At 41.6% G+C, this 16,243-nt stretch overlaps 1 protein-coding gene and 1 long non-coding RNA gene across 6 annotated transcripts in view; one reads left to right on the forward strand and one right to left on the reverse strand.

The window, feature by feature from the left end:
* LOC148225074 (uncharacterized) overlaps positions 1 to 8,295 on the reverse strand; it is a 63,574-nt gene extending 55,279 nt beyond the window's left edge. The window contains exon 1 of the long non-coding RNA XR_015801319.1: positions 7,789 to 8,295. This is a non-coding gene — a long non-coding RNA (uncharacterized LOC148225074). The remainder of the gene's footprint in view (positions 1 to 7,788) is intronic.
* Positions 8,296 to 8,577: 282 nt separating this feature from the next.
* PFKP (phosphofructokinase, platelet) overlaps positions 8,578 to 16,243 on the forward strand; it is a 42,456-nt gene continuing 34,790 nt past the window's right edge. For 3 of the 5 annotated variants that reach the window (XM_014872266.2, XM_014872267.2, XM_088159392.1), the window contains exon 1: positions 8,578 to 8,980. In XM_014872266.2, the coding sequence (XP_014727752.1) occupies positions 8,896 to 8,980 (85 nt within the window). In that variant the 5' untranslated portion in view covers positions 8,578 to 8,895. Of the gene's footprint in view, positions 8,981 to 9,675; positions 9,935 to 16,243 lie in introns of those variants that run through there. The other 2 variants (XM_088159389.1, XM_088159384.1) reach the window with 2 other exon arrangements.

Consider the following 16,243-nt stretch of genomic DNA (forward strand, 5'->3'; position numbering starts at 1 on the left):
ATCAGAAACGACGCCACAAACCTGACCATGTGAACTCATGACAAGGTTGAAAAGGCTGTAAAACAGAATTAGCTCCACACTAAAGGAACAGAGTACAAATCTCCCACTTGCCCTCCTCATGCCATCCGTGTGCTGGCCCCGTGCCCAGCAGCCTCTCCCTCCAACACCCACACTACACCTTTCCTCTCCAGGATGGCTACTGCTCTGTGTCCAAGTGTTTGCTGACTGACATGGCCCGAGGGTGCCATGGAAGGGATTGCTGCTCCAGACTTGGTTACGTGCTGCCAGACCGACTCCACAATTCATATTCACTTTCATTTTCAGTACTGGCCTAACTGTGTAGCAAAATCCCACCCTTTAATGACATCATCTACAGCAGCACTCACTGTGGCCTCCTGTCAGGGCGCATGGCTTTTGGGACATTGTGGCCCTAACACCTGCAAAGAAAATGCCTGTAATTTCAGTAATTTTGGCCTTTTCATGCTTCTAACAATTCTCTTCCCTGGATAAGGAGGTACGCCTTGGGTCTGAATCTGCCAGCTAATAAATGCTTCCTCTTTTCTCATTAATCACAATCCTGCACTGATTCACGCTGTTCTCCCAGACAGCTGCACAATAAGAATTTCCCCATAGGAGTGCAAGTTTCTAAAACTACTCTGGTTCTTTCTTAAAACAAAATTATTTTCAAGCCAATTGCAAATCCCTTGGCAGTGGAACTATGTGTGTAAGGCCCACCTGATGTTTTTAGCCTATAACTGACATTCTTCCTTTCCATGGAAGATGCTATACCACATTCCAAATTACATCCTACACTGGGACACAGGGGAGGAGATAAGTCACATGGACCTTCTGATTCCCTGGATGAAAAAAGCTGAAGAGAATTACACCATAACACTTGTGAATGCAATGGGAGACCTGTGCCAACCTTCCTACAACTGAGATTCTAAAGACAAGATGCTGTGTGAGGCATTTGGCCTCAGCAGCAAATGGAGACACTCAGTGTCAAAGAAACACTGCCTTCCTGGAAGGGAAATGATCAGCCTAAGAAAACTGACTGTAAACATTAAACATGCTCCTTCTATGCCTGAGCCAAACAATCACTATTCAATTTACTCACAATATGCTGTCTATTTTCACCTAATGATCCTAATGGTACTACTCAAATGTATCTTAAAAGGACTTTGGTCACTTGCAAAAACAATCAAATAAATCAATTTTTCTTCATTAAATTTTAAGGGGATTCAAGGAACTATTATGCAAGTAAAAAAAAAAAAAAAAAGAAAAAGAAAAGGCAAGAAACCAGTATTTAATATGTTTGTATATGGATATTTAATATGTTTGAGCACTGGCTCAAACTCTTAAATACTTCAACTCTACACTCCACAAAAGTTTACAACATAATTAATTCTGTAAATAAAAGCAAATCAATCTGGTTTGGGCTTTTTATTCAGCTGTGTTCCATAGTTTAAATATCTCACTTAAATTCTCAGTTATGCCTGTCAAACTATTTCTAAACTGTAGGTTCTGGCATAAGCAATATGTTTGGGTTGTTGTTTGTTTTTTTTTTTTTGCTTCACTTTTTTTCAGGGGGGAGGGTGGGGGTTGTGCTATAGAATGTGAGATTGGACTTTTTCTGGTGTTGCTCTGAGCAAAAGATGCATATAGTTGCATTTTCCAAGGAATTCAATATTAAATACATATTTGCTAACTTATTAAATTTCACAGACAAGGGGAAATGAGATGTTATTAATTCCCCTTACCGGAAGAACACATTGCATAAGGCATCCAAACTGGCTTCTTGCAAATGAAAATGCTCTTGTCAATTATTAAAGAATATTTTTTTTAATTCTGTAAGGGAAACGTGTATTTTTAATCATCTGTTATGATATTGAATCAATGTAATAAAAATATTTAGGAGTAAGTGTATGAAAATTGTAGCAGTTAACTACTATACTAAAATTAACAATGGGAGTGAAAAAAACTCCTGTCATTCTTACCTTGAATTTAAGAAGAAAGGAGGAAAGAGGTGGGAAGAAAGTTGAAAGTAGTGAAAGCAAGGAGAAAAGGAAAATGGGTGATAAGAAAGTACATAAAAGGAAGGAAAGACAGGTGAAGACTGCTCTTGAAATGCTAATTATTTGGATGGAAGACCTTACTTGATTCCGATCTCTAGATATTTGTAATCTCTCTCAGAACCTCCTGGCTGCTAACACACATATAATGATGATCCCACTCCCAGCTCTGGTACCAAAATTGCTGTTCTACTCTCCTCAGTCCTGCAAACACAACTCTGTGGCACTGCACTCCCCAGATAGTTTTTGAAAGAGACAAACATGTCCTGCAGACTCTGGAACACATTCCATTTAGAGCAGTTATGCTCTCCCTCCACCTCACTGCCCCCCAAATCAATGTCTCCATTAGGCTTAGGCAATTTTTAATCCTCTCTTTATCCGAAGACACCGCACTGAACAAGAGCCTTTGAAGGACTCGGGCCACAGCATTTACAATAAAATCTGCAGAATGTATCATTCTGTCCATCTGAGCAGTCTATCACTGATGGCTGCCCGAGGTCTCCACAAACACCAAGTATTTTAAGCATTGCTGGAGCTGCCATTTTCAGGCAACGTGCAAAACAGCAAAGAAAACATGACCAACCTCTATTGCAGAGTGAAATCCACCCTCAACTGTAAAATAATCCTAGAGAAATATATATCAAACCCATCGCTTAACAGCACAAACAAAAGCAATATAAATTCTTAAACTTCAGCAAAACCATTTAGTAAGTAGGAAGTTGAGTATTTACACTGCAATGGATAATAAAGTCTCATGTATTACAAAACATAAAAATTGCAAATTATAAAACACAACCGGTTTATTTTTAAATAAACTAAAATTCTCCAGTTATCACGAGAACTGTTGAATATTTGGGGGAACTGCTGCACAAACAAGTATTTGGGAGGACTGCATTCTTATTTCATCATATCAGTAACCATTTAACTACATTTATACTACTTCAATTATACTGGCACGTTAACTCTGTAAAATTCTCTTCTCTGTGGAAGGGAACAACCATTGTGATGTTTGTAAAACATCAGAGCTTACATTTAGGTATGAAGTTATACTAACCAAATTAATTAGATCAGATCATTACTAATGGCAGCATTTTTAAAAATCTAGTTATAAGTACATAATTTTAAGTGGAAAAACATCCCTGTGATTTTTTTTGTTGTTTTTCTTTTTTACATAAAAATGATCCTCAAGGTCATAAAAAAGGGGGAGATACTATTGTCTCCTTGAGCAGCCCTAAGTAGCACAAATCATCTATATTCTTTATCTCTCCTAGTTCTTTCAGACTTTTCCCCTTGCAGTTATTTCCATCAATTCTGCTAAAAGAAAAAACAGAGAAAGCTTCAAGCCAAATTATCCATTTGGCCCCAATCCACATAAGCACTCAGTTGATGTGTTCTGTGTTCCTGTCTTTTGAGAAACAAGTGGCTAAACATTATTCAAACCAAACTCTATCTCTATCAAGGCATATGGTATAACAAATCTTCAGAGAATACATATATATATATATATATATATATATATATATATATATAGCCTAACAATTCAGCACATGATTAGGAAGTGATACTCAATGAGATAAGTGTTGCTTGAGTGCATTGAAGCCTTCCTCCACAATCTGCCCACAAATCAGGAGGACATCTTCTGCATGGGGACACTCCAAAGCTCCTGGTGAAGTCCTTCCAAGGATTCACTAATTCAGAAGTACTGTATAAAAGGATAGTACCACCTATAATCAATTAGGGCATTCATCTAAAAGAAAGTTCTGCATTTCAGACAATGTTCTAAGGTTATTTTTCACATTTTTACACTGAGCATCAAAGTAGACAAACATAATTTGAGAATTATTCCAGAAATAGTAAGAATTCTCCTTGATATCTCAAATTCTTTTGTGCTACTTAAGGGAAAGCTGCAGAACTACCAGGTTCTGAGAATACATGAGTAGGCTATATCCTTTTAATGCAGACTGTGAACGTGTATACATGGTCCTACCCATTTCCCAATGAGACATGCAGCTTTTGTGGCTCATAGTACAGCAAGTTTGCAAATTATCCTCTGGTGCCAAATGATGGCTCCCTGTGGAAGCTTTCTAGGTGAGAAAGGCTGTCATATTCTTCTTCCCCAAACCTGGAGAAATGGCTTAGTCAATCATATGATTGATTAATTGTCTAATTAGCACGATGTTTCCTTTTATTGAAGTGTTAGGCAGGCTTTTTCCATTCCTGAGGATTTTTTAAACCTCTGAGCAATTGTGATACATGAATAATTATCATGGCTCAATTTTTCCAGAAAGGGTATATCTTACACAATGTATCTTTCACAGTAACACAGATCAGCTGGCCTGAAATAATTTTGGGTGGTATTTAGCTCAGTTGTGAATTTTCCTACCCAATGAAACACAAAGAAGAATGCACTTTTCAATTAAGAAGAGGATTCCAGGTCACATCGGAACACAGAAAGATGAGTTTTTAGGGGTTTAGAACTGTTTGGGGTTTTTTTCATTAATCAAAGTTTGAAAGTTAGATCACCTAGACATACACAGCATGTTGTTTGATAGTAGCACTAAGCAGTAAATTTAGTAGCTGGCAGCAGGAGGAAGGAAAAAACACATAATGAACGCATAAGTGTGTCACGTAAGTTGAGCACAAATTAAAAATTTGTATGCGTTATTTAAGAAATCATACATGAATTTACCAGAGAAGAAATAATACCAAGCCAAAAGACCACACTGACATACTTTCTATATAATTACTTATAGAATATTTTCCATAAAACCCTGGAGGCCTCAAAACTACTATAAGCTGAACAATAGTTTTTGGTTTTAAAGCTATGTAGCAACATTCCAATTCAAAATGTTTTGGCTAGGAATTAATTTGCTACTGATTTATCATGTTTTACATTTAGATTCCAAGATAAAACACAGTAGAAGAAATTACTTCAACAAAATACTGTTCAATCATTGTCTTTTTTATTTTAATTAAGAACAGTCATAATTAAGTAAATATAGGAATTAAATTTGTGATTTTCATTTACAGAAGGCCAGATTGAAGTACCATTAAAAATTCTTGTATTTTTATTTCAGTGGGAATTTACTCAATGCCTAAAATTTGTACCTAATGTTTCAACTGAAGAATCAGTTACAGTAAATTGAAAGCAACAGTCATTTAACATTCAAGAAAAGGTTGTAGCTTATGTTCAATACATGATTTTCTTTCATTACGAATATATGGTTATGTTTTACCATTCCTCACTGAAAACAACAAAAAAACCCTCTATAGTTGACATGTATAACCAGGAAATATTGTAGTCTGGGAAGCGGGGAATATTAGGATAGAAAACGGTTAGTTCTCTTGAAGAAATCACTGTCACCATCTGCTCAGAAATGATACTAAATGATTTATTAGTTCTTTCTTTTCAGCTTGTCTGTGCATTCCATGACTAGCCTGCACAATTTTAAAATGCCAGGATTTCTGTAAATCCTTCCATCTCATTTTATGTTCTCTGTCTAGTTTTTAATAATACTAAGTTGAATAAGCAGAATTTATTTGCCTTTATGATCCATTAATCTCATGAAAAAAAAGACAACTGAGCAGAAGAGATAACTCCTCCAAATGCCTCAGACAAACTTGGAAGTGTGGGCTCATGTATCATAGATGCCAGAGAATCCACACCCAAGAAAGGTCTAGCTGTAGAAAACTGTTTCACTTGGCTGGAAATCCATTCATTCAGTTCTGGCATTCATGCTGTAATCTCATTCTCTTTGGGCATAACTTGTTCTTCCCAGTTGAACCTGATTTCAATGGAAAATGCTGTGCCAAATGTAGTACTGGATGCATCTGTGGTATTACACCCAGGAGATGAACTGTTGTATAGTTTAAAGCAGCACCTGTAATGATGCTGGTGCAGTAAAGGGAGGTGGGGAACAATCCAAAGTATGTTAAAGATTTTTTAGGTACTGATAAGATTCAAAGATGGGCAGATATGCTTAACCTATATGGCACAGGGAGTAAACAGGCCATGTGAAAAGGATGCACCAGACCACCTGCAATGGTCAGTACCAGAGAGCAGTCAAACCCACCTGTCTTCTTCCTATTCCATGTAAACTGATTCCATTTAGTATTACAGCAACAGGACAATTACAGCACCTAATGTAGCATGCAAATGACCTGCTGAGGCTTTATTCAGACATGCAGTTTCTGTTTATCAGTTTGCATATCACAAAAGAGCCTATTCTCTTAGTGTCAGTATGATTTATACATGTGTACCTAGCTGCATTAACAATATCCCACAAGGCTAATACACTTTTCCTCAACAATCTTCAACATTTAAGCCAGGCAGTCACTCACTCCTTTTAAGATTATAGGCAATTGTATTGCTGGAAGATATTTAAGTATATCAAGACAGTCTCAGGAACAAACAGTTCCACATCCTTTCCTCTCCTCCCACCTCTAAAAACCTGACACAGCGAAAACACAATTCTTCCCCGACAGCTCTGCTGTAGAACAAGGAGTAGCTATAATAAATGATCATAACAGTGAAATCTTTGGCAGATTGCTAGCTACATGAGGGGGAAAAAATTAATCACTTATAAGTTTATGTGTACAATAGAGCAATTGATGAAAAAAATACTTCCAGAAGTTGTACCGGGAAGCAAGAGAGACAAGTCTACTTCCAGACAAAGTGTGAATGCTTTAGCCATTTTTTAGAAATGGCTGCACCAAACCAAACACAAACACAAGAAGTTGTTGTCTTTTTTAAAGTGTTCCGGAGATGGTCTTGGTCCTTGATGCTAAAATAGTCATAATAGTTTCTACTAGCAAAAGATCTTCCTGATTTTACAGGTTTTGGATCAAGTCCCGAATCACCCAAAGACCTTAATTTAGCTTTTACAGAGCTATTCTCAAATGAACGAATGTGAATTCAAATGAAACAAGAACCTTTTGAACACAGTGTAACTTTATGGATGTTTACATATTTGTGTAACAGAAGTTCACCTTCATTATGATCTGTGACTCAAGACTTGTCTTCAGATTCAGGAAAGGATATAGCAAATTCCCTGCAGAGTCATTAATGTTCTTGATATGCAATCTGTCAATGGCTCGTTTCTGTTGTCGTATGACACTCAGTCTCAGTGTAGATTTGCAAATGTGAGCTGCCCACACGGTAGGTAAAAATATCCATTTTCAGGTATGGCTTCAAGCACTTATCTATGAGTAATTTTGACTGAACTACTCAAATGACTGTACTTCCACATATGTGTGTGAAAGCTGACAGGATGAGCACGTGTATTTTTACGATGTGAGTTGTCTGTGATGTGATGAAGACGTTGAATAAAACCAGTAATTAATACAGCAATTAAAATATAAAACTCGAGTCAGCATTTCGATGCTGTTCCTGACTCTCTCCCCGACTTGCTTTATTATTTTGTGCAAGGAAGTTGGCGCGATTCCGCAAATACTTTCACTTATGCAAAGTACCACAAACAACTGTACACAGGATAATACAACTTTATTTGCTTAAATTACCAAAACCTGGCGCTTTTACTGTTTCTGTGACTATAGACGCTGCTACGATCAACAGAATTACTCTGCCAGCGTGGTGTTACAAGGCAGGGAGTTTAAGAGCGCATTTAAGAAGTAGCATTTAGTACTAACCACTCCCCAAGCAAAAGCATCAGTGCGTAACAGGAAAACGAAAAGGCAGAAAGACTGCGGTTCCTACCCAGAGCAATTCCTCCCAACTTGCCTCTGTTGCTCCTTCTGACTCAAACTCTGTCTCTCAGCCGCTGACACTGACAGAACCACCTCCTTTTCCTACGGGCGCCCGAACACCCACTGCGGTGCTGGGAAGCCTCAGCGGGAAGACACCTGAGGAAGAGCGAGAGGCAAGAAGAACAGAGCTGAGGCCTCTGGGTGTCCCTGCCCGCCCCAGTGACACGGACTCGGCCGGACGCCGGCAGGAGCCCACTGTCCGTCTGTTCTGCATTCCCAGCGGGAGCCGCTCCCTGCAGGAGCCTTCCGAGCAGCAGCCGGGCGGGCCGGCGAGCCCGACTCGCCCCGGAGCCATGGCACTGCGGGGAGCCGACACGCTGCAGGCGGATTCCCCACCCCGAGCCGCCGGGAGAACCCCCGCAGAACGGGCTGCCCAGGGGAGCCGCAGGCGCGACGGAGACACGCGGCGTTCCTCAGCCGCTACTGCGGGGAGGATGAGCCAGCTCCAGCCGACACAACTCCCTCCCCCGCGCTGCCGCCGTGCCAAGGCGCCAGCCATGTTCCCGCATCGCCCCCACCTCAGGCGCCGGCGAAGGAGAGGGGGAAGGGGAAGGAAGGCGGGAGGCGGCGCCGGGACTCCCGCCCCGCTGGGGCCGCGCCGCCGCCGCCGCCCCCTCCCACCTGCCCGCGCCCCGCCGGCGCCCTCGCCCCGCCCCGCCCGCCGCGCTCGCGGCGCCAGCTCGGCCGCTCATTGGCCGCGCCGCCCGCCCGTCAGCGCCGCTCCCGCGGGGTGAGGGGCGGGGCCGCGCTGTCAGCGGCGCGCGGGGAGGGCGCGGCGGCGGGGCAGAGCGGGGGGCGGCGGGGTGAGAGGAGCTCCCGCGCTGCTGCTCTTTTCGCTCCGCGGTTTTTCCCGGGATTTTGGCGGGTCGCCCCCTTCCCACAGGTTTTCTGCAGAGACTTACCTGTCGGTAACCATATACCTACTCCGGGCTGCTCGGGCTCTTTTCCCGCAGAGGCCGAACGCTCGGTCCAGCGGAGCGGGGGCAGACCCCGGCGGCCAGGGGCTCCCTCAGCGACCGCGCTCCGCCTCGCCCGCCGGTGCCGCTCCCGCAGCGCCATGGATCACCAGCCCAAGTTCTTCGAGAACCTCTCGGGCGCCGGGAAGGCCATCGCGGTGCTGACCAGCGGCGGCGATGCCCAAGGTAGCGGCTCACGCCGTTTACTCCGGGAGCACGGGGAGGACGAGGGGAAGGAGCCGAGAGGGAGCTGCGGGCACGGTGGGGAGTGGGGCAGCAGCAGGAGAGGGCGAGGAGCCCCTCGAGGGCGGTGAGGGGCAGGAAGGAAGGGCCTCCCCGGCTGGCAGGGCGCCCATGCGGGAGGCCGGGGGAACAGCGTGGGCTGCTCGGGGCTGGTGTCGGGAAGCCGCGGTGCGGCACATGGAGGGAGTGGAGAGAGGGCACTGGGAGCGATTCACGGAGGATTGCGGTGGTGCTCGTGTTCCTCTTTCCGTGCTGGCCTTCGACCCGGCTTTCCTACTAAGCGCATTTAAAAGATAAATAATTTTTGCACGGCCTGGGCGCTTGAGGTTCAAACATCCCCTCACCCCGTCTTCCCCTCCGTTCCTCGCCACGTTTCCTCTGCCCCAGGCTGGGCAAGGTAGAAACGCTGCAGTAACTTTTACTACCAAAATGTCTCGTTCTCTCGAGAGATGGTGGGCAGAGGAGGGTGAGGAGGGATGGCTGATGCGAGGGGGGAGGAGGAGGTCGTGCCGCCCTGCACGGCGGGTGGGAGGCTTGGCTGCGCTGCTGGGGCTCTGCCAGCCCTCGCCTCATCTGCTTTTCACTTCGTTTTGGCACCAGCAACACGTTTATGCTGCTACCCGTGGCTTAGAACGCTCAGATGGTGGTTTACTCTTCCCCCGTAGGAATATGTTAGAAACGTGTCTCGCCTTCTTAAATCTCTTCAGTGTAGAGGAAGTCGTAGCTACTACAGGACAGGGTGAACAAAAGACCTACAGACATTGAGGGATGGGAAAGAAAAGAGGCTTGATCCCAATATACCTAGTCAAGAATCCATTTTTTTCTACACTTTTTCCCCTTTCCTACCAGAAAATCGTGATGGGTCCTTTCCAGCTCGGCATATTCTGTGATTCTACGGTAATAATTGGAAGTTGCAGTTAATTAAGATTTCAAACTTGAAATGCTCCGTGCAGTTCGGGAGAAGTTTTACTCTGCTTATACCAGGAGAGTTGTTCAATGATAATTGCTTTTAGCACTTTATCTTAATTTATGGTTATTTTACTTTTATTTTTTTTCCCCGGGAGTGTCTCGAGGATACTTTCACTTAAAGAAGAAGCGGCATTCATTCGCGTTTGTGAAGAGAACTGGGGGGTGGGAGCCTCTCCTTCCTTTCTGCCTGCTCTCGGTGGTTCAGGGACCAGTCTCTCCCCACATTTTGCACGGAGAGGTGCCGGGACCAGCCCGCGGCCGGGGCAGCCTCCTCTCTGCTCTTTCCCGGACTTCCCGGCGCGTCCATGCGGTGCTGGCTGGCATGGACCAGTGTCTCCGCTCTCCCTCCCTCCCTCCGTCCGCCGGTGTGTACGTGATCCGCTGCGAGTCGCTGCAGATTCCGCCTCTTTGCGTCATCTGGGCTGGGAGAAGCATCCTCCCTCCCCCTGCCCGCAGGAATAACGGGGAGCCCCCGGGTTTACCTAGGATTATCCGAAACTCTAATCGGGATGAAAGGGATTTGTTGCCATCGAGGAGGAAAATGTTGCAGTTCTGGAGAAAAAAGCAAACCGATGCGTTTAAATGGCTTCTCTTTTACCCCTCGGTGGGGCTACTACACTTGTTCAAGTTTTATCCAGTTTGCCCTCAGGGACATAAATTCCACTGCTAAATGATTCTAGGAGGAGCTGAGAATCAGAGCATCTCTGTCTTAATGGTCTGATGGCCGAATAGCCATTTTAATTTAAAAGTGTGGCAGGGCACTGCCTGAAGCAGCAGTAGTGTCCTCAGCAAGAGGCTGAGCCCTGCGACTTGCTTCTGTGTGGCTGGAGATTATATAATGCAGCAGCAGATGTATCTCCTTTTATAAAGTATTAATCTGCATTTGCCACTGTGTGAACTAAGGCATTTGAATGACTTGCAGAATCCACGGGTAACATCTAGACTGGCAGATTGCCACAGAATCATGGAGGGTTCCAAAGTAACAGCCTGTGAAAGTTGCTGTCTAAGGAGTGGGGTTGTCACAAAGACCAAAAAAAGTAAACTGGATGCCTTCCAAGCTGTTTCATTGGCAGCATTATTGTCCTAACTGAAGAACAAGGAAATAAACCTCCTAAGCATTTTAGAACTTGATAATTTCACCTGAATCACACACACAGTGTGTGATCATAACCCTTTACTATCTTGGTAACAGCAGAGATGTGTAAAATAAGCAACCACAAGTCACTTTGAAGGTTAGGAGTTAAACAAAGGACAGAATGAGTCATGCCCTGTCAAGGTCATTTGCCCATTGGAGGACAGAGTGCAAATGTGTGAGAGAAGTGAAGTCCTGAAGTACACACAGAAGGAAATACTCTGCTCTTACTGCTATTTGAAAATAATCTGTTCAAGCAAAGTGTAAGTGAGGCAAAGCTACTGACTCAGAAATAGGCAAAAAAAATTCTAGTATTAGGAAAAAAGTTCAAGTCTTCTGTTTTGTTTTGTTTTAGGTTTGTCGGACACTAAAAGCCTTCAAAGTATCTGTAATCCAAACTAAACTCACAAGCAATTGAGTAGAAAAAACACCCGTTAAACACAAAGTCTTAATAGGTGCCAGTATTTACTTTGGACTATAAGTCTGAGCATAGAATAAAATATAAGTGAAATTACTCCCTTTGCTGTTACTTGTATTTCTCATAATTTAAAAGTAGGATTATGTAAATTGCACAAGGCTTTCTATTTATACGGCATGTTAAGTTTTCAGTTTCTTCCCCACATTGATGCTACTTCCTTGAAAGTTTCATTTTTCTTTTTTGTTTTTCTGCCTCTAGAATTTTAAAGACTATAGAACGTATATGTGTCATACCGGAGTTTTTTTTTTGTCGAGTTAAAGAATTTATCAGTGATGTGCTTCACAGGAACAAAAGATGTCTGTTTAGTACACTTAATATGTATAACTCCTAACTTAGTCTATCATTTCAGCTCAGGAAGATGGTTTGATAAATGGGGTTTAATAAGTCACACTTCTCACTTTGTGGGATTCTCTGGCCATTCTGTTCCAGGTCATGAAGTACACTGGTTGAATTTTCTGTGGGTTGGCAGTGTGTGCCACAGAGTTTTGGCCAGCATAGGTCACTGGCGTTCACACAGCCTCCAAACAGCCCATTCCGGGACGGTGGTAGGTACAGCTCTGCGGCAGGAAGAGCCATCGGGAAGCTGCTGACAGGAGGGGATTGTGCCCTCCTGGGGGAGCATTGTGCCCTCCTGGGGGAGCATTGTGCCCTCCTGGGGGAGGATTGTGCACCCCTGAGGAAGGATGGGTTTGTGGCGATGGAGCTGCTGCCCAGCCAGCTGACTCATGGTCATTGTCTTTGAATAGGACGGTGTTGTTCTTCAGATAAACTCAACTCAAAGATTCGATGTTGAGGAGGACAGCATAAATAAGGGACATAATGGTCTGGGTTTTCGTAGCTCATCCTGCAGAAGTAAGGAGCTACGTGTCTCTACGTTCAAAGCATTCCAGGCTTCCCAAAGTTCCAAAGCTTAGTAGTGTAGATATACAACTCTTGTCCTGGTGACATGGATTGGAAGAAGAAATCTTGACATTAAACAAATTAAAAAGCTCAACTCCTTCAGCAAATACTGGGTTTAAAAACAGCTTAAAAAGAAACCTAAAGAAGCCTTTTGGATTCCAGAATTTTGGAATACCAAAGACCATGACTGTGGAAGCAAAGATTTATGTTATTTCTGCTCTTGAATCATTACAGGCTGAGGAACATCATAAGACATGCAAATGTATTGATATCGTTCTGGTGGCAAAATTTATTTTTCCACCATAAGCTTCTCAGCTGATACAGCAAAATAAATAGCTATTAAAAAAAAAAAAGTCACAAACAAACTAAAACAACCCACACGTTTCTTTTGTCATCCAAATTAAGAGTTTACTTGTTAATGCTTATGTAATATGAGCATAGTCACAAGGAATTTTTGAATGCTAGCCCTCCCCCCCAAAAAGGCCGTTTTCCAGATAAGAAGAGTGCATGCAAATAGACTTGTATATGAAATACATATATAGGTGTCTATAGATAAAATATAGGTACTATTTTTATGTAAAATTAAGGAATATAGTTATTAATGGATAAGTGTAACTATTTCAATGCATTTCATATTTTTGAGAAGCGGCTTCTATAATTATTGGATTCAGTGATTGAAACTGCTCTCCTAAGATTTTTATTTTAATTTTTAAGAAGGAGCTACATTTGCCATCTAGGTGTTCTGCTGTTGTATGTATTTATGCAGAGAATGTTCTGAACTAATACACTGTTAGTGTTCAGGAAAAATGTCTAATACTTTCAGCTATCTAAAATAATTACTATGATTATATGCAAAAAAATCTGTAATGTAATTAAAACTCAAACTCAAGCTGTATTTTTAATGATTTCTTCATTTCTTGTATTTGACTGCTTCGCTTTCAATGATTATAGGCTCTTACTGACATAACCATTTACATATTTGAATAAAGTCTTTCTGTTTGGTGATGTTTAGACATTTCCTTAGTAATTTTTGCTATATAGTCTTTTAAGTCTGAATCTTTATACAGGGTAGCACTGAAACATATGTGCTAAGTCATTAAGCCTGTGTTAAAGCCAATGTTTATCTTTAAAATTGATGGTACTTAAGTATTTCTTGATGCTTGTCCAAGATGCATAGTTTTGATTTTGCTTTTGAATGGTTTATGTTACAGTTATTTATTTAAAGGCATGTCTAGCTGACTAAAGCAAGGCAAACTTGGCTTAAACACAAACTCATGTAGAACCTCCTCTGTTAGAGTGGTACATATGTACGTGGACCAGGGTGTAGGCACAAGAGAGGGGTACTCTTGGAGGCAGAGAGAGCCTATGAAATAATTTAAATATTTCTGCAGTACTGTTTGTAACCCTGTTATGAAAACTGAGTGCTCCTTTTAAGGATGATTGAATAAACAAGATCCAGAAGGACAATAAATTATCAACTTTTAAATTAATTCTAGTGTTATGTAAAGCCTTGAAAGTAGTTGCATTTCACTTAATCTTTGCTGAGTCCAAAAGAGCAAAATAAATATTTCCCTCTTTCCAAGGTTTTAATGCAAAAGCAAGTGGTAATTCAGAAACATTTTAAGTAATTCTTATATTATTAAAAAAAATAAATACCGGTTTTACTTGTGTCTTTCTTTTGAAGCTGCTATTCTAATCCTGTATGTTTATCAAACTGCATTTATTATTTGTGACTAAATCCACAGTTAACGTGGTAAATCTCTTTTAAAATAATAAGCATGAGTAATAAGATTTCATGGTTATTACGGTAATTCACAAATACTTTTGTAAGACTCCACAAATAATGAAATTTTATTAGACAGTCCTACAGAGGCTTCATGAAATTTTTGTGTTTTTTTTTCATGAATTACTGCAATTTAGACAGCCAGATTGTAGAAGTCTAAAGCTGCAGTGTGTTAACTGTATTTTGTAGGTATCAGATTCTAACATCCTTTAGTCCTCAGCCTTTCTGAAGTGTAAGCCAGGAGATTGCCAGTGAACAACTAAGTCCTTTTTCTGTATAAGGAGATAGAATATACAACACGAAATAACAATAAAATGTAAGTTACATAAACTTACAAAGTTGCAGTGGTAGTACTGAGAAAGTGCTGTGTGTCTGTAATCTATAGGACTTTTTCCCTTTTCATGGAGCTGGCAAATTGTGAATGTTACCTATTTTTCATGCAAGAAACATGGAAACTAGAAGGTGTTCACTAAGAAACTATGTGGCTGTGTTAAAAATTTATATTCAGACTTTCCACAGACAAACCAAACCAAACAACAGCAACCTCCTCCAAAAGGAAAAAAAAAACCCAAAAGCCAAAACAGAACTGCCAAAATACCTCCGTACCAAGCAACACCAACAAAAAAGCCTCCCACACAACATGTGCTTTAATAGAAGCAAGCTGTGGGCTTTGGTGAAAGGAGTACCTTGTGCTGACTGTTCCTGTTTGTGGAAAATGGCAGTGCTGTGATGAACTGTCAGTTTGGTAAAATTAAAGGTCTTTGTCTCTGGGGGGTGTGAACTTTATTATGAAAACTTTCACTGGGGAGATAACTTTGCTCTGTTTAATCTGAGATTTATCATGCTGAACTTTCTTTTCATTACAGATGAGATTCTCTGTTTTTCTTTGGCATCATCCAGTTCTTTGTCTAAAGCTGTGCTTTTAGCTGTCTTGGCATTTGAAAACTTTTTGCAGCTACGCCACAAGGCCTCTGGCTGAAAGAATTTTAGCTACAATTTCCTAAAACAGAACTTATATGAAAACAGTTACTTGTGTTTTTTGTCTTAAGCGTAAGTGACATCTACACAAACATCAAAAGCAACTCTGAGTTTGGCAAGCTTAATTTTTTTGTTTCACGTTGAGCAACATCAGGGACTTTCTGGTGTGTTCATAAGTAATTAATCTTTGAGAAAACCTCAGCGTGATTCTTTGGACAGGGTGACTTCTACAGCTCAGTATTTTTTGCAGTAAAGGTAGATACTGTAAGGTTAGATCTTTGTGACTTGCTGTGTTGTTTATATACTCTAGTTTCCAGTCTTTTATATCTGCAGAGAGGTGAACACTTAGCACCTATGTCGAGCAGCAGAGCTTACCTGCTAATTGACTGTTTTGATATTAAATGCACCAGATTTGGAGAATTGATGCCTAGTACTTTGTCATCCTTCTTGTATCTGTTTTTTACTGATGTGCCAAGACTGTCAGTGTAGCCTGACTACTTCTCTCTTCATGCTTGGTGTGATCTCTTACATCTGTTTTAGTTGGTATGGAAGCAATTAGTTGATTAGTTTTGGAAAATTGCTGAATAATGGGTAAGGTAATGCAGTATCTGAAGGGATGAGCTGTAACACAAATTCATTTGGCCTGTGTAGAGGGACCAGTGGAACTTGCAGTGCTGCTCAGGAGGTTGCTCATGTGTTCAGCCATGGGACTTAAATGGAAGATTTTATAGGAGTAGAATTTGTCAGATGTCTGTGAGCAGGGAATTCCAATCAGAGCTTGCATTTTTGGGACCAAAATGGTGTTCAGACGCATTTCTGTCAAATGAGTCAATGTAGCATTATTTATGTTAATTTATTGCTACTTTTATATTTTTAAATGAGCATCTGTCCAGGTCAACTTTAGATCTGCTCCCCACAAAATGCTGTATATACACCTGTTATTCTGGAAATCCCAGAAAAACTGTT

Source organism: Sturnus vulgaris, chromosome 1 (genome assembly GCF_052056855.1).
Source record: "Sturnus vulgaris isolate bStuVul1 chromosome 1, bStuVul1.hap1, whole genome shotgun sequence".
Classification (NCBI taxonomy): Eukaryota; Metazoa; Chordata; class Aves; order Passeriformes; family Sturnidae; genus Sturnus; species Sturnus vulgaris.